The sequence below is a fragment of the Calonectris borealis genome, chromosome 16 (assembly GCF_964195595.1).
Source record: "Calonectris borealis chromosome 16, bCalBor7.hap1.2, whole genome shotgun sequence".
NCBI classification, from domain to species: Eukaryota; Metazoa; Chordata; class Aves; order Procellariiformes; family Procellariidae; genus Calonectris; species Calonectris borealis.
Genome location: NC_134327.1, coordinates 19,291,833 through 19,315,274, shown reverse-complemented (window position 1 = coordinate 19,315,274; position 23,442 = coordinate 19,291,833). Strand labels below are relative to the sequence as shown.

The 23,442-nt window shown below is 56.8% G+C and overlaps 1 protein-coding gene across 1 annotated transcript in view; it reads left to right on the top strand.

The window, feature by feature from the left end:
- LOC142089018 (ankyrin repeat and fibronectin type-III domain-containing protein 1-like) overlaps window positions 1–23,442 on the top strand; it is a 202,575-nt gene that overhangs the window by 158,384 nt on the left and 20,749 nt on the right. Inside the window, exon 5 of the mRNA XM_075164898.1 lies at window positions 2,629–2,757. Coding sequence (XP_075020999.1) covers window positions 2,629–2,757 — 129 coding nt within the window. The remainder of the gene's footprint in view (window positions 1–2,628; window positions 2,758–23,442) is intronic.

Here is a 23,442-nt window from a genome sequence, read left to right as displayed (position 1 = left end):
TTTGCCTGCGTGCAGCCGCGGCAGAGCAGGTATGATTCATCCCCTCTTCTGCAGTACAGTTTATGTAAAGCAGCACTGTATAAATAGCCAGATGATACTGTAATGTGCTCCTGGCTTTCTAATTAATGATGCTTCTGCTGGAGCTTTTGGGTCCGGCGGGGGTGAGGGTGAGGCCACCACACCCAAGCACCCAGGTGGCTTCTCCAGCCCCGCCAGCACACCTTGCATGGGCTGTCCCTACCCCAGGGACTTATAACGCACCTTCATGTTGAGCGCCTTCGGCACATCACTGTTTTCCCCTGCCAGCTCTTCTTGGCGGATGCTGTTGGCTCTATTCAGTGGCTGCTCCTTCCCTGCCTGGGGCTGGTGGATGCGTCTGGGTAAACGTCCTGGGTGTGTAATTGTCCCGGTGGTGTTGATCGCAAGAGGCACGTACCGGCACGACGGAGGCACTTGTTTGTCATGGGGGGCAGCTGCCTTCCATGCAGATGGTTTGGGATTTCCCAGCCCCCCATCCCTGCTGGGGACCAGTTTGGGAGGGGTGGCTGTAATAGTGCAGGGAGCATGGTGGGGATGGGGCGAGGATAGCAAACAGGACAGCGTTCTCCAGGCAGTCCCCAAATCTGAGGAGATCAACATCCCCAGCGTCCTGGCAGCTGGGGATGGAGCCCTCAGCCCTGCAGGGTAGCAGGAGCCTCTCCTGGGGAGGTGGAAAGCTGGGCAGCGTTAGGACTGCCGCAGCAGGAATAGTCAAAGGCTGCCGAGGGGGTGCTGTAGGAAGCCAGCAGCACCCGTTCCCACCACCCAGCCCCATCCCTGGGTCAGCCCCGAGCCCTGCTCGCCCCGGCGTCCACGCCAGCAGCCAGTGCCCACGCCTCCCTAAATTGGGATCTTGTTCATTACAGCTGAGCTTTGACACCGGATCAAAGGCGAGGTGGCGGGGATGGCGTTAGTGCAGGGCTCTGCTCGATGGGCTTTCACAAGGCGCCTGGATCGCTCCTCTTCGAATGCCTCTTCCTCCGGCTGCAAGCGGGGGAAAGCTGGGGTTTGGGTTTCTTGTTGGGTTTCTTTTAAGGCAAACCTCATCCTTTACATCAAAGTAGTATTTCTTCTCAAGAATGTAAAGAATGACCCTGGAAGGTCTGAGCGGCTCTTTCCCGGCGGTGATTGGAGAGACAAGAACCTTCTCCAGAAAGCTGTCTCCACCCCGTCCCCAGCAACAGCAATTCATAAGCTGAAAAATAAATCAATAACCAGAGTTAATGAATTGAAGATGTCTGTGTTTAAAATGTATCAGGAAAAAAACTGTTAGCTGGTCGTGGTTGGCTTAATTATTGTGAGGAAAGGCGGGGAGCTCTCGTTTCTGAGAAATACCTTCTTCTTTTCTTTCTTTTTTTGGAGGTATTTTGTTTGGTTGAAGCCCGGTCAGGACTCAAGAGCAGAGGAGGATTGGCTTTAGCAATGTGTGTAGGTTCAAAGTCTCCCCCCAGGACTGTCCCTCATCCCCTGGGACCTCTGTCAAATCGCTCCTGTCCCCTTCCCTGCCCAGCCCGGGGCCGGCTGAGCGGTGGGCGCAGGGCCAAAGGAGGGGGAGAGGCAGAGGCCGTGCCGGTGTGCGTGGCAGGGCTGGCAGATGGCACCAGTGCCACCAGCCTGGTCGTGTGCCCAAGTCGGGGAGTCCCAGCTCCCCAGGCTGCTCCTCCCCTGCTCCCACCTCTCTTCCCAGTGAATTGGCAGCAGGGACGGGTTGTGGCACCATGTTCGGCTGCAAGCTGGGGGTGCCGGCCCTCGGCACCGCGGGCACCGGGGTCTCTGCTTGCTGCGGACTCGGAGACGCGCAGTTGTGCCTTGGGACAGGAGTTCTCTTCTGGAGAGAGCCAGGGTGGAGGGGGGTGCGCAGCGTGGCCCCAGAGCCTGGGGATGCTCTTCTCCCTGGTCCCAGGAACTGGGAGTGATGCTGGAGTATCCCGCCTGGCAGGAAGGGGCTTTGTCAGCGCAGACGGGTCCTGCGGCTGAGCCCGTTTGCTCGCAGGTGTTTCTGTTTCCTCCTCCGAAACATCTCCGACGTGGGCTGATTTCCAACGTCAGCCCTCAACAGGAAAGCCGTCTCGGTGTTTGAGAGCCCCAGCCGGGAGTCCACAGGGGCTCTGGGGCTTCTCTGAAGGAGCGTGTGGCCGTGGCAGAGGTCCGCTTTGCTTCTCTCCGCCGATGCTTCCCTGCCTTCCCCACCCCTCTCGGGCAGGCACTGCAAGAAACAGAAGCAGCTGGCGTTTCTCCAGTATTGGCCATCACCGGTTGGCATTTGGGCAGGAGCATAGACCTAGGAGGTGATTTTGCTGCAGTGGGGAGCAGGAGCCGCTGCTAACTCAGCCTGCCATGCTCGCAGCTTCGGTTTTGCTAACAGCACGCCATGGACCCGTGCTGGCCCTGGCTTTGCAAAGCGATGCTAAACCTGCTACTGCTACGCTTCTTCCCCCCGAGGGTGGTGCTGCCCCGTCCCGGTGCCGCTCACCCTCCGGGAGCCCCCTCCTTTCAGCTCCAAGCATCACCTGGCTTTGTGCCGTGGACCTGCCACTGGGAGCCGGGGTGCTTCAGTGACATTAACGCCTTTCCTCTCCCCTTCCCCAGGTCGGAAAGCAGCCTCTCTAGGTTTGCCCACCGCTTGTCGGTTAAGCAGAAGCAGGAGAAGAGAAGGAAAGCTGAGTATGCCTCGGCCGAGCTGTCTGCCTTCCGGCCCAGGTCTCTGAGCATTGAATGGTAAGAGCTGCAGGCCAGCGCTGGGGGAAAGGAGCTCCTGCCTCTCCAGTCCCCTTCCTGTCCCCTGTCCCCACTGCTGCCACTCTCTGTCCCTGTCCAAGCAACATCCTGTGCGACAACACCCCTTCAGATCCCTCCATTGCTGCAGAGGCTCCCCCAGGGTATCAAGCCAAAACATCCCCCCTGCCCCTGCCCAGCGGGGAGCCCCGGGCGGCTCCTTCCGTGGGGGGCTGAGCCATGGGCGTCTTTCGGGGCTCATGTGGGACGCAGACGTGCGTGTCTGCTGGGCTGGGGCACGTGAGCGCACGACCTCCAGCAGCCCCCGCCACTGGCTGCTCCTCTCCTCTCCCCTTTCCTTCCCACCCTGCGCTCCTTATAGGAGCTGCCGGAGGATGCATCCCGCGGCCCCTTGCTGCCCGACGCATCTCCGTTGGATAAACCAGAGCTGAGAACCGTGGCAGGACGGCTGCAGCCGGCATGGGGACACTGGGAGCCGCAGGGCCTCCCCGCTGGCGCCGTGCCCGGGGTGAATGGTGTTGAGGGGACGGGGCTGCCCCAGCAGCAGCCACCCTCCGGAGCAGCCCCGTTTGCTGCCGGAGGGATGCAGTGCTCCCTCCTTCCCCGATGCTGCTGTTGCGGCGCCCGCGGGGCCCCTCGTGCCGAGCACAGGTCTCAAACTGCAGTCCCTGCTCGAGCAGGGAGTAATTTATCCTGGGTTTCTAAGCTCTGATGCAACAGCCTTGGAAGCAGATCACAGTGAACCCTCCCAGCGTTAGAGGTGACCTGCTAAGGATATTTAAAAGAACTGGAAATTGCATTGCTTTCTGCTTCCTTAGAGGGTAAAACTTTAAAAAAAAAAAAAAAGAAAGAAAGAAAAAAAGAAAGGCTTAGAAATTGCAAGAATGTCGAGTTTGGTTTTCGTTTTCCCTGCTTTTTTTGGAGATCTTTCTGGCATTTATTGTGTGTTCTAACACTTCAGTGTGAGGTTGTGGAGTCCTCCTCAAAGGCTGCCTCTATCTGTGAGGTTAGTTAGGCATCAAAGCTAACTAGGTATTAATGAGGCCAGACAAAGAATTTAAGCTATTTGGTGACAGATTGCTTTCTTCTCCAGTTGCACAACTTTCTTCCCTTTGCTGAAACAATGTCATCGGGAAAGCTGTTCTGCAATTACTATGAATCTTCCAAATAGACAAATATGTGAATTTGTAATATGCCAAATAGAAAAAGAAGCAGAGAACTCATTAAAAACAATCAGAGTTTCTCTTTATTCATAATAAAGAAGCAAGAGAAGGCAGTAAATCTCTTTTCTCCCTTTAAATGTCTCTTTGAAGCCCCCGGATCCCATTTTAGCCCTGCTGTGTCAAGGTATATTTGTGGTGCATTTTCACTCGCTCTGTAGCATTTTCCTGGGGGAAACCATCTGTCTCCTATTAGTTTGCAAAGCACCTTGTACAGCAGCGACCCCGCAGCAGTGGCGGATGATGCTATTTTATGGGGCTTTTGTAAGCCAGCTTGGAAATGAGCTCTTGGTGAGGAGGAATCGCCTTTGCCTTCGGTTTGCCACATGCCATGGCGTTGGAGATGGAGGCTGGAAAGCGTCAGGCCTGAAAGAGAAGGACCTGATGTCACCGCTCCTGCAGGGCCACAGGCCCGGCTGGTCTGGCCGGGGGGAGGATAACTGCCCCGCGGCCGGGGGTTTTATCCGCGGCTGGAGACATCTTGAGCTGGGTCAGCCGCCCAACCTGGCAGCCAGGCTCGGGTGAGCCGTGGTGTTGGGACTCGGGTGCTGGGGCTCGCTGGCACTCGGCGGCAGGACACAGCAGAGAGGTGACCCAGGGGGTTGTGGTGACGAGGAGCTGGGTAGGCAGCAGCGGGGCGAGGACCCTGCCCACCGCCTGCTCCCCGACCATCTCAATGTGCTTGTTAACCCTCTCCTTGTTGCCGTGGTTAAGCAGACAACCTAGGACCTGTGCTAGCGGTGTTGTGGCAGTGCAGGAATTTAATTGGCTTTTACGTGCGCACAGCCAAATTTCCAAAGAGCGGCTGGGGGCACCTGCACACGAAGCACGGAGCCCTGCCTCCCCAGCAGGACGGGCACGCTGCAGGCAGGTTTTCCCACATGCTGGCGGTGCTTGTGCCCAGTCCACACATGCACGCTTGCCCTCGGGGAGGCACTCAGAGGCTTTTCCCACGCAAGCACCAGCCTCCTCTGCAGCCGCGTCCCGCAAAGAGGGCACCTGGCCTTCTCCCTGGTGTGAAGCATCATTTCTCTGCATCCCCTGTACGTCTTCAGGGATCTGTGAGCATCGCAGTGGGATCACCACCCTCGGTTAGTCGCTCCAAGCTGTCGTGCTGCACACAGGGGAAGGGCATTTGGAGCTGCGGGTGTCGCTGCCCCTGCTCGCCCCGCACCTTGCTCGGGAGGTCCTGGGCTGCAGGCAAGGCTGCTGGACGCTGTGGCTGATGGAGAGCATCGCTCATGCCCTTGCAAATCTACAGATGCCTAATTTGGCTTTCAGAGCAAATATCTACATGCATCAAATCTGTATGTATTTATAAGCTTAACCCAAGGTCACCACTGCATCATTTTACCTGCCTCTGTGCAGAGGGTGAACATCCATGCTGTGTATGACTGGGGGTTCAGCTCATCCCACGCAGGTGGGAGCGGGATGGAAAAGTCATGGACTGTGTTTTCCTAAATCAGCGGCTTCTGAGAGTCCTGCCCATCTTAATCCCAAGGCTTGAAGGCAAGGGAGGGCTCCTGGACCTGCTGTTACCTGTTGCCAAGGAGGAGGTAGGGATGATAAGCGCAACATCATCAGTGCCCATTGCTTTGAAAAGCTGGATGTCAGTTTGGTGGAGGGATTAGTGTTTTCTGCCTGAAATTCCTACCAAAACACCGTCAGTCCAACCCCTCATGTCTCTGCCACAGCAGAAGGCATCCTTACCTCTCATCCCCAGTTCTGAGCCAGTTCTCCAGTGTTCCCAGTTGTTCAGGTGCTCAGGTAGGGCTGGATGGAGCCGAAGTAGAAGAGGAGCTGTACAGCGTCACAGTGTCTGCCTGACACCGTGTCTCTTGCACTGAGCGCTGCCAGGTAGGATGGGGACAAGAGATCCCTTCATCTTCCCTTGGCCCTTCTCCCTGTCCCTGGGGACACCTCAAAGTCCTGCGGGGCAGGGTCCCTGGGCGATGGCAGCTCTCTGGGCCAGGAGATACAGTCATTTGCTGCCACAATAAATAAGGTGCTGAATGTCCCGCACTGCCTACCCAAAAGCGCAGGGATGCTCCCGTCGCAGGGCTCGTGGTCCGTGCATCCATCGGAGCACATCTCCCCCGCTCGCCGGGGGGAACGCGCTCGCGGGTCGCGTTTCTGCCCCGGCACAAGGCAGGCTTTATTCGCTCGGCACGTGTTTATGTGCTGCACCGGGCGAGCGGAGCGCGGTCCTGCTCCTGAGCTCGGCCGTCATTGAGCGAGGCCTCGTTAGTTCCACTTATTAAAAAAAAATTGCTGGGGGGAAGGGAGAGAAGGCAGGGAAAAAGTGAAGTATTGAGAAAACACTTCTTTCATTCATATGTTGTTTACTGAAATAAATACTTCATTATTAGGCTTTTTTTAGTCTAGTTTTTTTAAAAGCCAGCACCACAAAGTCCCCAGTGTTAGGGCCCGTGAATGTGCCGTATCACCTCAGCCCGTTGCTCCTGCGAGCCGGTGTCTTGCTGCCGGGAGGTGCCCAGAGAGAAGCACCGCGGGGAGCGGGGCAGCGTGAGGCTTTCCTAAGCTTGGGGGAGAAAGCTGGGGGCTGCTCCTGTCCAGTTTTATTTAGCTTTGCTGATTCCTTTCTCCTCCTCTTTGCTGGACGGTGCACGGTGGCTCGCAGGGCACCAAGGCAGCTTGAGCTCCAAATGAGGCAAAAACTGGCAATTGAGGCAAGGAAGGATTTTGGGTCCAGTTTATTACAGCTCTGCTTTCTGCTGGTCTGTGATACTAATCTAGCTCCAAAGCCTAAATAGCACAAAGGCACACGAGACAAAAGCACTCTTTTATTTGAAGCTCACCACCTTCTGCTGTTGGAGTGAAGAAGTCGAAAGCTGGCAGCTCTCGTGGAGACCTCCCGCTGTCCCTACAGCAACCCCAAAACGCCAGCAATCCCTTTTCTCCCCCCTTAGGGTGAATCCAGGCAAAGAGAGCCTCCTCTCCTCTTGTGCCTGTCACCTGAGAAATGATCCACATTTATCTTTCCTCTTAAGTGAGTCTTAATCCAATAAAAGGGCTGCAGTCTGCTGGTTTACTCTTGCGTGTGCGGAGCCTGGGAGCCTCTGTCCCACTCTCGCATCCTTCCAGCTCTGGTGCTCATCAGGAGTTCCAGCCCCGGCAGGTTTGTCCTCCTGGCATCCATTTGTCTCTTCCTTTTCCTTTCCTACCTCTCGGTCTGGTTTTCCTTCTTCCACTTGTTCCTCTGCTTGTCTTCCTCCCCCATGCCCCTTTTCCCATACTCACCTCTTGTCGTCCACCCTGATTTTCCTCTCTGTTTTCTTCTTCTTGATTGTTTACTTCTACTTGCTGCCTTTTCTGTTTGGACTCCTCGAGTTTTTCATGTCGGACAGCCTCCCTGCGATCGGTGGTCAGAATAGCCTATTCCCATGGTGGCTCAGGAAAAATGCAGCACATTCCTCGCTTCCCCCATCCCCTTATCTCGGTTCTGCTCCTTGGCTGCCCACCACGAGCTGTTAAAGCATCACTGGCAGGAGCACGTCGTCTGGTGGTTGGAGGCAGCCAGCCGGCTCGGGCTCAGTCCTGCCTGCGTCTTGTTTTGCTGCCTGACCCCTGGCACGTTGCTGAATCTCAGCTCCTCGCTTCCCCTCTGCCGAAGAGGGGGATGCGCAGCGACCTGCCTGCCCAGCAGCTCCGAGCGCAGTCCGTGCCCGCCCAGATGGGAAGGTGCGGAGTGGTTTTCCCACGATGTCCCAGCACCGGGGCTGAGTGTAACGGGCAGCGGGCATCCCTCTGTGATGGGACCGCAATGCTGGGAGGGCAGGAGCTGCAGCCGCCGGGCACAGGAACCGCGCTGGCCCCATCGGACTGGCAAGGCAGCACAGGCGACTGCTGCCGTACTCTGCCCCGTGTTTCAAGTTTCGTTATAAAGCAAAAGGTTTTTAATGGAAGTGTTTTCATGAAAGTTATTTAAAATTTTATAATGCAATAATATTTCCCCTTTGGGTTTAAGTGGTCTCGTGTGGTGTGGAAATTCTCCCTAAATTGCTGTGCTGGGGTATGAAATCCGTGCCATGGAGGTGCCTGGCACTGTTCAGCCTCCTTCCACAGCTGCTGTCAGCTGATGTGGGCAAGCAGCGCGGATGACCTGTCCCCATCAGCACGCTCCTCGCCTTCTGGCACCCAAGTGCTGTGGTCCCGGGGGGCTGCAGAGCCCGTGGGAGGTGCTGCGCTGCCGGCTGATCCGTCTGACTGTTCCCAAACGGGCGCTCTGGGGAGCTGCTACTGCAAACCTCAACGAGAGCCTTGCGCCGTTTCCATCGCGGTGGTCTGTGGTCGTACAGGACTTTCCCCAAGACCCTTTGCTTGACAGTCGTCTGTTTGCCAGGGGGAGCCAGCACAAAGTGAATTGTCAGCAACTTTTTGGGAGACGGGGAGGTACAGCACTGTAAAGAGGGCTCAGAGCTCCTCCGGGTTTCACAGCCCTACTCCTGATTTACACCACACGTCCAAGAGGAGGCTTGGAGCCGCTTCTTTTCCCAGCCGAGGAAGCTCTTAGCCTGAGCGAGGGAAAATAAGAGGGAAAACCAGGCCCTGAACCTTTCAGTGGAAGGGGAGGAGTGCCAGAGCCTGGGAGGTGTGTGGGCATCTGGGAGCCAAGAGATGCTCTGGGCAGGCTGAGATGTGGGCACCAGGTCTGCACCGGCTGTGGTGTGGGGCAGCCAACCTTGCCGAAAGCTTCGCCCCCCCCATCCCACCGGTCCTGGCCATCGATCCAGGGTGAAACACAGCCGTCCCCGGCTCAGTTGTGCCAAGCGCAGGTCCTGGATGGGCCGGCATGGCGTTGAAACGAAACGCGAGGCGCTTTGTCTCGACTGGGAGCGCTTTAAGCCCTCGCTCGGGAACAATGGCCAAGCTATGGGGTCATTTGTTCTGGTATTTCAGCAGCTCCTCATGATTTATGGGATGTTTTGTTCTGCTGCTTGTCTTAGCTTCCCCCTCTCCACCCTCCCCGTCTCCATCCCTTCTCCATTTCAGCTCCTCCTCCCCCCGCTCCCAATTCCCCTAATAGCTGTGGAGCCTCCCTGCCTTATGAAGTCATGGTATCTGTGACTTATTGAATTAGCTGTATGGGAGCTGGACGTCCACACCGCGCTGTGGTCTGCCGGGGCGTCCCGGCTGCCCGGGGAGCCCGCCCGCAGCAGGGCCCCTTGCCCAGGGGCTCCGGGCAGCCTGAGCTTCCCCCCAGCGTGGCAGATTGACGTTGCCATCAGCAGGCTGCTAGAAAGTTGGTGTACGGGCGATAAATGCGGTCGAGAGGAGCTGCAGCCCCAGCGAACAAGGACGGCCCTGTCTGCAGAGCCGCCCCTGTACCAGGGCAGGAGGGGGGGCTCGGCTGCCTGCTGCCGGTGCCGCCATCCCCCGCCCTCCCAGCACACACCTCCGTGGCCCAGGTGGACACCGGTTAGGGAGCCCCAGAGCTTTCGGGGTTGAACTAGGCCTGTGGTTCAAGAGCTGGGCTTTATCCCCGGCACCCTGAGGATGCCACGGTCAGTGCCTCTGGGTGTATGGAGGGAGCAGGAGTTTGCCCCCCCCAGGAGCTGGTGGGACAACGATTCACCAGTGACTGTGCGGGACTCACTGATGGGGATGGGGAGGAGCGAGACCTCAAAATATCTCCCTGAAAGTTGGGTTCACCTTTAGGAAAGCATTTGAAAGGAATGATTTATTTGCGGAAAATCACCTTTTATCCTCATTACCTATGAGTCATCTGCAAACAGATGGAGGCGCAACGGTAACTGCTGTTCACGGTGATACCGACGCTCCTGCTGCAGCCGATCCTTAGCCCGGAGGGGGCTGAGGAGTCGCGGGGCGGAGGAGTCGCGGTCCATGCAGCTCCACTTCTGCTGCCCCGTGCTGCTGGCAGGGAGCTGGGAGCACCCCGGCCAGGGGGTGTGAGTGGGAAAGGAGGGCAGCACAGGGGGAGTTCAGGGCCGTCCAAATCTGTAGGGTCTGTGCAAGACTTGTGCCTCCGCTCCTGATGCCGCAAGCCTCCATCAGCCTGGGTTTCCTCCTCGCATGGGGAGAGGCAGCTCGGCTTGTGATTACGATGAGGCTGGAGAGGTTGGGAGAAGACCAAGGGCCGGATCCTCTCTGTGTGCAGCATTGTGACCTGGTGCCATAGGCGCTGGCTCCAGCAGGTCCAGCGGTCCCGTCTGCATTTGTTTTCATGTCACTTCAGCAGGAAAAATTGAGCCCTCTGGGAAAGTGGCGGAAAGAAAATGTTCAGAGAAGACTGATTTCCAGGTTCTCCCTGTCTGGGACCGGAGCCCTCAGCCAGATCCCTTCCTCACTGAGAGCACAGGAAGCAAATATCATTTATTTAAAAGACATTTAAAATATTGTGTTGATGTGCTGTTCTGGCCGCTTCCCTCTGCTGGCAGCTGGTACCTCCAAGCCACACTAAGATTATTTCTCAGTGTAGCATATCCATTATCCTCAGCGCACTTTGATTTCTCTTAAATAGCCCATTTAGAATCATAGAATCATAGAATAATTTAGGTTGGAAAAGACCCTTAAGATCATCGAGTCCAACCATTAACCTAACACTGCCAAGTCCCCATTTGCCTGATTTGTTTTGTTGTATTCTCATCATCTCTCTGCCATTTCCCATGGCTTGGATCTGCAAAGCAGGATGGATGCCTTGGTCCCTGCTGAGGAGCGTGGAAGATGCTCTTCATCCTGCAGGATCTCTACTGGTTCTTCTCCATGGATGTGTCCATGCCCAGAAGGTGCCAGTTGCCTGGATTTCTACCGCAGGCAGCCCAAGCCCCATGGTTATGCTGAGGGGAAAGTGCAGAGATGCCACAATCCTTGGTGTGAAGGGGAAACCTCATGGATGTCTGAATCATAGTGTGAGTCAAACCCTTCCTGATGGCTCCATGGATCCTCCACACCAGCTGGTATTCCCATAGTGCCAGTGCGCTGGATTTGGAGAGTCTTAGCTCTCCCAGTCTTAGCCAGCACAGAAAAAATATCTCAATGTATTTCTTTTAGTGCGTATATTGATAATAGTTCTGGTTTCCTACTAGTGGTCGGGTCTTCAGACCTGCCGGCTTTGAACCCGGCTTCTCCGTGAACTGATTTGCACCCGGGGAAGGGCAGTGCAGAGAGTCGTGAGTCTGGAGCAGCCCCAGCAGGGCAGGCAGTCTGCCCCAGCCCCCGGGCTGCCAGGCGGCGCTTCCCCCAGCCCTGGGGACAGCTTTGCCCGCGGAGCAGATGGGATCGCTGGTCTTGCTGCTGATGCTGCCAGGGACACTGGGGTCGAGAAGCACAGGAGCATCAACGTTTCCAGGTAGTCCTGACAGCTGGCACTTTGAAGGTATTCGAGTACTTTTAATCCTCCCTTGTCCCTAAAACAGCAGTAGTCCCTGTTGTGCAGGTTTTCTCTGCTCTTAGATAGTTTCCTACTGGCTGAGACACTTCTGCCTGCCAGAGCTTCAGGAACCTACTGTTTATCTTCCTGGAGAGTGTCTCTCGATGCCAGGTCAATATTGGACCTACTGGCTTCGATGCTGGCAGGATGGGCAGCAGTCAGCGGGGAAGCCAAACTGGAGGTAGGAGTCAGCCCAGACACTTAGGACACCGAGGACCAGGGCCTCAGGTGTGTTGGGATCTCTCTCCACCTTTGCTTGAGTCTTTCCTGCTACCTGCACACTCACGCTTCCCCATCGCTTTGCTTCACACCCATCCCTCTTACCCAACTTTCTTCTGTTGGCTTGCTTGCTTTTCAGAGGAGGTTTATGAGCCCAAGTGAACTCCGCGTCTGCTGAGCCTCATGTCCGGTGGAGGTCAGGGAGAAGCAGTTATGTTCCCCTCTGCTCCTCACTTCCAGATTTCCTCCTGTTCTCCCCAACATTGAAATACTCATTCATCTACCCCAGTGCATCCTGCAGTAGCTCACCCCCAGGGGCGTTCCTCTCCCCGTCCCACTTTGCCTCTGTTGCCTTTATTTGCACTGGTAACAGGGAGGGTGGGACGGGGATGAAGATCTGCCACAAAGAGCTGTTGGGCAGCGTGGAGGAGGTTCATGCTTTACTTTGTCCAAAGTGGAACTGGACATCCGGCAGCAGTGCCAGGGTCATCATGAGAAACTGCACTTGGTCTTCACTCTGCCCATAGTGCAAAGGTTCACCTGAGCCCCCTCCAGGTCTGTTCCAACAGTCTGGTTTCCATCCAAGAAGTGTCCCAACAGGGCCTGTAAGGGCTCACCAGTTAGTAGCTGGGAGGTAGATCTCTCCTGCCTGAAGTCAGGGCAGGCTCCATACTGGTGGTCTGCTGTGAAAAACTGTTGTTTCTGAGCTTTGAAAAATGAACATATGACGTTACGTGGTGGCATCTGTTAAGCATGGCCACCAGAGCAGCTGCTGAGCTGAGCAGAGCTCCAGGAACCATCTCTTCTTGGCGTTATCAGGATTGACTCTGGCCCACTGCCCCAAGGGGAGCCATCATCACCTTTGGCAGGATGCCATGGCTTGCTGAGTTGATGTTCTCCATGCAAACCCTACAGGTTTCTGAGTGTGTGGTTGTTGCAGCCTCTGAGATGGCAGGGACTGCAGGTAGATCTGGCGGCGTGGTTACTCAGCTCTTCCCGCAGTCTTGTTTCTCCTCTCCACCTGCAGGCTCCACATTTAAGCACTAAGGTGGCCAGGGAAGAAGTGACCCAGATGAGGAAAGAAGTTCCCAACCCAAACTAATTCATCGAAGTTTCTGAACTTCACCCATCACGGAGGAGAGTGCCCTGGGCTGGGGGCCAGGAACGAAGTGCTGGCCTGGGGCATAGGGGGCCTGGCTTCCCCTGGACTGCTGAGCAACTGAGGGCAAGATCTGCCCCTCTTCATGCCTCAGTTTCTCACTCTTCAAAAGGAGCACAGCAATGCTGACCTCTTTTCTCAGGCACTTTGAGATCTACTGATGAAGGAGCTGGCTGTTGCATTAGGACACTTGGTAACTGGGGTCTTCTTCTGGCAAACCCGTTCCCCCAGCCCCAGGGACAAGATGTAGGCTGGCTCCGAGCTTGGAGCTGGCAGGTCGAGCTTACTGTTAGGCTTTGTAAGTTTAGGATTGCAAGGAGGAGGAAGAGGAGGCAGTGGCAAGAGTGGAGGTGGGCGGATGACTTTCTAGGTCTGGGGAGATCTGGGCAGGTATAATCTTAAAACAAAGTCTTTTGACTTTAAATGTCACTGTGCGCCAGGCTCTGGAGCCAGAGGGTGCTCCTGCTGTGTGATGGAGCCTTCAGCCTTTCTGCAAGCCTGGCCCCCATCAGAAGATGCAAGCCTTGAAGGAGAGACTCATCGGTGGGTCAGTCCCTGCTACCTTGTGCCAGGGAACAGCCTTGAGGGCAGAGACAGCCCGGTGAGGCTTGGCTGGGTTGCTGGTGCTGGGAGGGACTGCTCTGCCTCTGGTCCTTGTCAGGAAGTGAAGCTGGGTGAAGGCATGGGTTTGTTGGTGAGGAAGCAGGTCATCTGAGGTCTAACGTGCCAAGGCGCTGCCGGGGCGCCTTGTCACTGCCCCGTGCCCCTTGCGGGCAGTCAGCCCACCTCCCCCTCCATCCTCCCTGCTGCAAGCCGGGCCGCCAGCGCTGCCGCGCTTTGGGGGCAGCTTGGAGCCAAGTCCTGCCGTGCCCCGCGCCAGGCGGGTGCTTGCGGTTAGGAGCTGTGTCAGGTTTCCCTGCGCACTGAAACCCTGCGAAGCAGAGGGCCAAATCCTGGGAAGCAAGGAGTCTGTTTCTGGACACAGATAAGCCGGCGTGACATTCAGCTAATGCGCCTGCTTTCCCTATCTACGCCCGCTGTCTTGCTGGCTGTCCAAGGGGTTGTCTTCTGAGGGAACCTCAGCTGTGAGCATGTTCTTGGAGCTCCTTGAGCGAGGAGGTGGATAAGCCGGTGGAGCACTTGCCTGCTTTCTGTGCAAGTGGACGGCTGATGCTGCTAAAAGGTCCCATCCTCCCAGCGCTCTCCTGGCCCTGCTCTGCCCCAGTCACGAGCTCTGGAAGGCTCATGGCAAGCAGAAAAGAAGTTTTGCTCATGGAGCAGAGCTCCACTTGGGTGAACTTCACGTGAACTTGTGAAGTTTCTTTGGCCGTTTTCTTTCCTGACAGCGCAGGCAGGTCAGGAACAGGATGCTGTATTGCATGGGGACCCAAAGCTGCCTTCCTCGTGCACCGGCATCCTCACCTCATCTTCCTGCTGTGCCATGGAGGAGGTATCTGCTGCCTGAGCAGCTGCTCTTCACCCCAGGTAGAAACGCCAGCAGACGAATAGAGCTGTCCCTGGGCTACACTGGGACCGTGCTGCTATAACTGCTGCTCTCCCTGGTCTTAGGGGCAATGGTAGGCACCCCATGGCAGCACCAAGGCTTTAGTGACCTGCTCAAGGTCACCCAGGTGGTCTGTGACAGAGGTAAGAGTTAAATCCCCCTGCCTTGTCCTGCTCCCACGTTTTACCTGGAGATCGCGCTTGCTAGCTTCCACATCTGTGTTCGTACCACATCATTTGGTCTGTAACCAGAAAAATCGGGGGTAACGGAGGAAGAGAAACCCCCTGAGCTGAGGGCTTGTTGGCACAGTAAATTGGAAGGTGTGATTGCAGCCTGAGCCAGCCCGTGTCAACATGAGGGACAAGCTGTGGCATCCCGTGCCAGCACGTGCCAGGATGCAGTGGGCACCTGGAGGGGCTTTCCAGGACCCTGAGTGTCTTGGTCCCAAGGAAGCTGTCTTGCAGCACACATCCAGGAGAAGCAGCATGAGGAGCATGGTGGGATGAGCAGGGTGTCTCAGGGGCGTGAGGGTGTCTCCACTGCCCCTCACTGTTCAGGGGATGGCGAGGGGGAGCAGCACCCACTGTGTGTTGAGGCCACCAGTTCTGTGAGATGTTTCCCAGTCTCTTGGTGATGGAGGAGCCCAAGCGGTTTAGGTCTGGCTCAAAGCTCCTGCTTGGTGTAACCATGTGAACAGGGATCTCCCAAGCGCTTTGAGACATCTCTGAGGTGCTGGGGTCGGAGTGGTCTCCTCTCACCCCGTGCTGCCACCTCCCATCTCCAGGGCCACCTGCGGCCATTGGCCCCTGCCACTCTGGCTCTTCTGTGTTGCAGTGAAGTCATCCTCGTTTGCTGCCGTAGAGGAGCGAGGAGGGCACCTCTTGCCCGACACGTCGATTGTAGACGGAGCCAGCAGACGCCTGTTGTTAAGGCTGTATAACGCTTCCCAGCAGAAGTTTGTTTGCTTATACCTTTGCCAGACTTTAACTGTTTGGGCTGAATTTTTCCGTGCTTGCTCTGCCTCAGGCTGAACTTTCTCCTTTTTTTTTTTCCAAGTTTCAGCAGAAGGTTGGGGAAAAATGGTAGCTTTGCCAAATTTTTTTTTTTTTTCTCCCGTCTTTTTGTTTGAGGATTTCTGGTGCCTCCATGCTTTGGAAAAGAGACTTGAAATTTGGCAGGGTTGGTGCATTCCTGGTGGAAATCAACACAGATTTGGTCAAATTGTTAGCCTCTGGAAAGCATGGTTGTGCATGCTTGGAAGAGCTCTTCAGAGGCTAGCTGCTGAAGTCTCCATCTTCTGTAAAGAGACTCTGGCCACTGCACCCACTGCTCTCCAGCCACACCGAGCACCTCCCATTCCCATCTCTAGAGGCACCCCCTTGCCCATGCGAGTTCAGGTCAGGAGCGGTGACTGCAAGGAGCCCGAGCGGTTGTTTGGTGCTCCTCATTAGCAAGTCTCAAAGCACTTTGCAAAAGGCAACATTGTCTTTATCTCCATTTCCCGTGCATGGAAGCTGAGGCACTGGCTGCGGGCATCACGTGTCTCTCGCCCTCAGTGGTAGAGCAAGGAACAGAGCTCAGGTCAGCTTGGGCAGTGTCTTGTCTCTAGACTAGGAGAAGCTGAGGCAACACTCAATGAGAGGAGAGAGCGTTTCCCACTGCTGCCATGTCCTGCAAGACCTCGGGAAAGGGCATTTGCACCCCTGCCTCTCCCATGGGTTCGCTTAGCAGCACTGGTCACATTGATGTGTGGATGGATGAGCATGTCCTGATGGTTGGAGGTTTGACCTGGTGATTACTATGATTTTTTAACGTTGTCCTTTTATATTAGGGTGGAAATCTTTTCTTCTTGGTGTCCTGGGGGCTCTGACAATTCCTCCATAGGCTCCATTATCCTCAGCGTGAGCTTCTCCACCTGATGGTATCTCAAAGTTTTCTGCAGCTAGAGGGAGAATAAAGTGACACATGAGGTGGGAAAGCTCTGGTCTGATGGAGGCAGCAGGCAAACCTCGGCTGGAAGGAGGCCTGGCTGGTGATGAGGTCTCCCCAGCTAGTGTCATTACAAGAGCGCTCGAGCCCTTGTGGGATGTTTTGTAGCAAAATGGCAAAAAAAGTTGGCTTTTCCTCTCAGACTGCAGCCTTTGGCCCCTGACTCCACTGGAGATGCATGGAGGGAAGGTCGTCTCTGGCATACGTGAGTGCTTTTGTAGTTGGGTGGCAGTGAACGAGCTCCTCTGGCATTGCGCTGGGTGGTGCTGGCATGACACTGGCAGCAGGGCTACGTGGTGGGGCTGGTCCCTCCTGTCAGAGGAGAAGACCTCAGTGGGTGCTGCGCAGGGAGCTGGTCGTGGAGCGAGCCGGGAGCAAATCCTGGCGTGAAGCTGTGCCGAACGGGAAGCCGGCCTGGGACGTGCCACCGGCAGTCCAAGGAGATCCCCAACGGGGGGGTGGCTGTTCTTGGTAGCGGTGCCAGGGACACCCTGTGGGTAGCGGCCAGCGTGCCCAGTGCTGCCGGCTGGGTCCTGCTGGTTGTCTTCCAGCGGGAAAGGGGTTTTCTGACTCCAGTAACATTTACCAGCTGGGCAGCAGCTCTGGAGCCGGGTGTGTGCGTTTGTCTGTTCTTCCATTGTGTCTTGGCCGTCGTCTCCTCCTCCCCGCCGAGATCAATGTCTGTGGCCTGCCTTTTATAACCCCTTTGGGTGCAGCTCTGGAAGTCTTCAGCCAGCAGTGCTGGTTTCCATCGTGCAGCTTCGGCATGCTTGAGCAGCTTGGTCCCCGTCTAGCTGGATGGCTTGGGTAGGATGATGGACTGGAGGTGGGTTTCCACCAGAAGGGACATCCCAGTGAAGGGCTGGGGAGGTCCCTTGGGGGCTGAGAAGTGCAGGTGGCCTGTAGCTGGCTGGGGATGGAGACCAGCCACAGGTATGGGGGAGTGAGCTCAGATGACCTCCAGAAGTCCTTCTTGGGCCAATTTTCTACAATTTCATGGTTTTGGAGAAGAGGTGGTTTCCCATGAAAGCCGGATCTCACTAGTGTATTCTTCCTGGTGGCACCAGGTGGCGCAGGAGGGTAAAGGATTTGCTTGTCATCCCTGCAGGTCTGGGTTCAAATTGATTGCCTCTCACTGCTGTGATGAGTCTGTAGGTCTCAGCCCCCACAGCATGTGGCTGTGCCCCCGTGCCGGGGCGAGCTGCAGCCCCAGGGCCAGGCAGCGGGGATGCGGCTCCCGGCAGCCCTGTTTCCAGCAGAGCAAGGAGTTGAGGCAACGTTTGAACCGTAACGGGGGGCCTGGGTGCCCGGGGGTTGCAGAGCCCCACTGTCCCAGGATCGGGGCACGGCGGTGCGGAGGAGCCGGTCTCAGTGGGGAGAGCCCCAGTGGGTCTCAGCAGGGTGAGGAGGAGGCAGTGCAGGATGTTGCCCTGGTGTGAGGCCATGCTGAAATGCAGGGCATTCCTCCCGCCCACGCTTGAGCCATCATGGGGGAAGATAAGTTAGTGCTTCCTCCTGGCTCCCGGGGGGTCCCGGGCATTTCACTGGGGTGCAATACATGGCTGCAGCCCTCCAAGGAGCTGGGGCAATCCCATCCCAGCCCCCATGGCACCTTCTCCCATCGGGACGGCTCGTGGACACAGCCGCTGGCTCTGCGCAGGCTGGGGTTGCCACAGCAGCTTCTCCAGCAGCCTGCCCCGCTCCCTTCCAAGAAGTGGGTGTCAGGGCCCCAGCGAGGGGACAGGACCAAGCTTGGATGAGTGTGGTCTTACATCCCTTCTCACTCCTCCCAGCATGGCAGCCAGGCCCCGGCCGCACAGCCAAGCGTCCCCACACTGAGCATCCACCTTCTGCTCCGGTTGGGTCCAAGTTGGGGCCCTGCGACCCCATAGAGATATTTTGTTCCCCTCCTTGTACCTTCAGTAATCTTTGAGACCAGGCGTCGTATGACTCAGCTTCTGCATTCGATACCCCCGAGAAGAGTTTGCACACATGCATCTGTGGCACAGAGCGGTGCTCGTTCCTGGCAGGCCAAGCTGGGATAGGATTTCTCCCTGAAAGAGGGGCAGTGAGTCCCCACTGCTCATCCGCTTTTAATATGCGGAAGTCTGATTTAGCCGGGATGGTGCCAGCAGGTCGGGGGTGTCTTCCAGAGCACTGTTGACCTGCTCCAGCATCCGGGCTTGAGAGGTCCTGGAAGGACTGGAGGAAGCGCCATCGCAATGCAGAGCAGGTGCTCGGCCAGTCCCTCTGTGCTTTAGAAATCTGTCTGTCCTCCCGTCCCTACCTGCAAAGGTCCAGCTGATTGCATGTGCCAGAAGCATCGGGCACATTTTGGGTGCTGGGACTGAACTGCTAGTTCTGGCAGTCGGCATGGGGCACGGTCAGCAGAAGTTGACACCGACGTAGATCCTGTGAAGGGCAGTTTGGGCGCTGACCTTTAGGTCCTGTCCACTTCTGCTGCCCGGTCCCTGCGAGCAGCTCAGCTCTGGAGGCAGCTCCCGACTCAAGCAAGGAGCACCCAGCCAGCCCCTGGGGCTGAGTGGCCTGGGCAGTGGTGCTGAGCTCCCTCTCTGGGGTGCTGGGCAAGCACAAGGTCACAGATCCTGCAGTGCAGATATTTGCAGGGGCCAGGGGTTTGCAGGGCGCAGGGGTCTGCAGGGCGCAGGGGTTTGCAGGGCGCAGGGGTCTGCAGGGCGCAGGGGTCTGCAGGGTGCAGGGGTCTGCAGGGGCAGGGGTCTGCAGGGGGCAGGGATTTGCAGGGGCAGGGGTCTGCAGGGGGCAGAGGTTTGTAGGGGGCAGAGGTTTGCAGGGCGGCTGCAAGCCCCAACGAGCCAGGCCCCAGGGCTGCGTGCTTGGCTCTTGGCACTGGAGGACTGGCTCCGTCTGCCTCCTGCCCGGCAGCGGCAGGGTTTTCAGGTGGTCACAGGGCTGTGGTCGCACCCGGCGCTGCCTATTGCTGCCGTGGGTACGTGGCGCCGGGGCGGCCGCGCAGGGCTTCCCCATGAGCTTTGGTCACGGCTCGGGGCAGCCCGTCCTGCTCAGTCCTGTCTCCATCAGGTTCCAGTTAAAACCAAATGCGTTCTCCAGCCTAAGCTGCGCTGCTGTTTAAGCCCTTCCAAAAATGAAACAAATACCCACGGACTGCAATTCGAATTGCAGCTCAATTAGGGCTCGTTCCCAATGCGATCATAAAACCTCCAGTACGAAAACAAACAACCCAACCAAACCACATCCAAGCCTGACAGCATCCTCTGGAATGCCTTTAAAATAACAAGGGGGGCAGACGAAGATGAAAGCGGCGTGGCCAGTGGGAAGAGGGCTCTTCGGCCCCGAGGGGCAGCCCGGAGGTGGGCTGAGCAGGTGTGGGGCAGGGCGCTTTGGGATGGGGACCGGTGTGGAAGTGATGGGTGTGATGGAGACGGGGTGGGACGGGACCAGTGTGGAAGTGATGGGTACGATGGAGACGGGGCAGCTTGGGGTCCGTGGAGTAAAGGGTTAGGCTGTGTTCCCAGCAGAATTTAGTGGGGTGAGGAAGAGGAAGATGCATAGGTGTTTTGGAGCGTGGTGGTTGTGCTCTGAGCTGCTTCGATGGCGGGTGTCTGAGCAGGACGGGGGGGCGCGGGGCTGGAGCAGGACCGCGGCAGCTGGAATGCATGTCCCGCGTAACCCTGGCTTGCACCGAGTCCAGCCAGTCTGGTGCCGCGGTTCGGGTTTCACGGCGGACTTTAAACCCGGCCATATTTAGCGTGCGCTTCACTGGCCTGTCAGGGAGGGGAAGCCACAGCACAACTAATAAAAAAAGCCAAACAAAAACAATGTAATTAAAGAGACTCAGCACTGTGTGTTCCCATAGCAAGAACATTTACCCAAGACTTCCTTGCTCAGATACTTAATGTCAAGCAGCAATTAAAGGCTGGCATTGTGGGGAGCGCAGCGAGGAGGGGTTACCCAGGCTGGGAGGTGGGAGCCCAGGGCTGAGCACAGCTCCCGATGGCAGATCTGCCGACCCCAGTGCCTGTGCTGGTGGGGAGGCATGGGGGGCTTTTGGCACTGGGAGGTGCCCCGGGGACAAGTGGTGCTGGTGACAGGGGGGATGCTGCACCCCAAGCAGTGGCTGCTGAACCCCTCTCCAGGCAGGGGCACCCTTGGTCTGTAACGCACATACCCGCTTACCTCAATCCCTACGGAAATTTGGTAGCGCAAAAGCAGATGTTCTAGGTGCGAGCCTGCGGGCAGGGCGGGCCAGGAGCTCTGTTGAGGTAAATCCTCGTGAAAACAGTGAAACCAGTGGAGCTGGGCTGGGGTGCGGAGCCAGGAGCCTGGCACGGATGTTGCTTCTGCCCTCCAGCATCTCCTTCCTGACCCGGGTCCGCGGATGGAGCCCATGCGAGCCTCTGGGGTTTGATGTTTCCCCTCCCTCAAGGGATGACTCGGGGTGCCCGGAGCCAGGCTGTGCCAGCCGGTGCCCCCCTCAGAGCAGCTCAGGGCCGGTGCTCATGGGCCGATGGTACTGTCAGCACTGTCCGCCTTGGCTAGAGAGCCAGCCATTGCGCACCGTCCCTTAGCACGGTCCCTGAGGAGAAGCGTCCCGCTGTCCTGGCAAAGCTGCGTGAGGTGTGTGTGCAGGCAGGGCAGGAGCTGCCCAGGAGGGACACGGGCGTGTGGGCACAGCCAGGACGGTGCCGTTCTGTGACTATGGCGTGTGCGCAACAGCAGTCCCGGCCATGATGGCAGACTGTCACAGGGGACCAAGGAGCTGAAAGTCTGATTTTGGTCGTATTTTAATGGGGGTTGAGCCACAGGCTCCTTCTGGGCTCACTTAAAAACAGTGATCGGGATGCTTAATTAAAAAAAAAAAAAAAAGAAAATAAAGAAGCAGCAACATTATTGTGTTCAGCAGAACTTGCTCGAGCGTCTCTGCTCCCTTCCTCCCCCGAGTGTACTGCTGGGCCTGCAGAAACGGGGTGTTTTATGGGAGGCCTCCGCAGACTGTCAGCAAGTGATCTACTTGGTTGGCTCCAAACCTCTCTTGGAGTCCTGAAGTCTCCGTCTCTCCCAGATTCGGAGCCTGTGATTTAGGAGGGAGGTACGGTGGGGGCGAGCCATGCGGGCAGGCTCTTCCCTGCTGTGCTGCACCAGGGGACATGGCCAAGCCTTGGGAGGACACCGCTGACTCGCCAACCGGCCACACGATGTGGGACATCACACGTCCAGCCCACATGCTTCCCCGCTGCCATGGCCCCTCCGGCAGCCGAGTGAGGGCTGGTCCCAGGGGGTCCCCACCACACGCTGTAGCTGCTGCACTCCCAGTGTGAGCGTCCCCCAAGAGATGCAAAAGCCTCCTGATTTGGGGAACAGTCTGGAGGGCGAGGCATGACGCTGACCCCCTCTTGCTCCCACGGGGGAATCCTCCACTTCTTCCCCTGCAGAGGTGCAGGGCGCTGAACGCTGGTGGGATGTTGCAGATCTCGCCCAGGGTGCAGATCTCTTCTCCTCCAGCTTATTTGGGTACTGAGCTGCTGGGAGTCGGCTTTTAAATCCAATGCCGTGCCGTGATGCGGTGGGCTGCGTGGCCATGGGATCCACTCTCGGCTGCCTTGTGTCGTGAGCTCCTCAAGAAGCACCTACGTGCACCATGGCGTGCCTGGTATGGAGACGGCCGAGAAACGTGCAGCGATACCAGCATTGCCAAACCACTGCCTGATGCTCGGGGACACCCTGCACCGACCCGGGTGCTGTGCAGCAGCTCCTGGCCTTGCACCACGCTGAGCTCCTCTGAGCATGGGGCTAATAGCGTTGGGCTTCTGGAGCTCAAACAAAAATGTACTGGCAGGAGCAGGGTCTATATAAGTTGTTATTGCTAAACAAAAGAGGCATGCTCGTTTCGGCTCCATTCAAAACAAAACCCAGTGGCTTTGCCAAGTGGGGAAAAAAGAGAAAATCTGTAGGAAACAAACAAACAAAGCCCTGGATCTGGTTTGGTGCCTTTCCCTGGACCCAGGTTTCAATAAGCAAGTGCATTTTCCAGGCACGCAGATGTTTCCACCGGTAAGGAGTGTTTTGCTCCATCTTTGCATGGCCAGGTCACCGCACAATATTTAAATACCTTTGAGGTCTGCACACCTCAGGATGGGTAGCTGGTGCGCAGGCTGCTCCCGTGAGTCCTGCTGCCTTGCAGGGATGCTAAGCACAGTGTTTCGTCCTAGTTTTGAGTGTGCCTTTTGATGGGTTATGAAATCCCACTCTTTTGGAAGGGCTCCCCTACTCGTGCTCCGTTTTGGATCCGCTATTTCCCCAGTCCTGAAAAATTGCTTATACTCAGGCAGAAAGAGTGGAAAATGCGAGTGCATCAGCAGCTCCTCTTCACGCTGGACACTGCACTTCTGGTTTGTGTCCCCATGAGCTGAGAGGAGCTCCTTTGTGTGTTAGGAGCTCACGTGGATTCTGCTGTGGAGTATTTGGTGTCTGAGTGTTTGGGGCCACAACGTGTGATTTCCTGCGTGCGCCAAGGGTGAGCGTGGTCCTGGTTGTGGGGTCGGGCTGAGCGTGCTCCGACAAGGAAAGACCCCTCACGCTCAGATTTCTTTGGAAACAGCCTGTATGTTGATCTTGGCAGCTGATCTCTTGATGCAAGCTCCCAGTTTGGGGTGAGGTTGGCTGGGTTGGATTGGCTCTCCCTGATAACTGGTTTTTAGGTTTCTCCTGTCCTTTGCCTGGAGGTATTTAAAAGACGTGTAGATGAGGTGCTTAGGGACATGGTTTAGTGGGCATGGGGGTGTTGGGTTGATGGTTGGACTTGATGATCTTAGAGGTCTTTTCCAACCTTAATGATTCTATGATTCTATGATTCATTGGATAACCCTATGGACTGAATTGGACCGCGGTTCAGAAAAGCATCTCTGGCAGCTTGTGCTAACGTACCACTGACATCCACAGCGCCACGAGGCTACAACGAGCTCTGCAAGGACCCAGTCCTTCTCCTCCTCCATGCCCCAAGCCTTCTCATCCTTTCAAAGCACTAACACCTTTCATCCTCCGTCCTTAGGGCTCCCTTTTTCTCATGCACGGAGCCCCACGGCTTCTCTCTCTGCTGCATCAGGCTGCAGACGGCAGGGAGCAGCTTCCCGAAGTGACAGCCACCCACACCGACCCTGAGGATGGG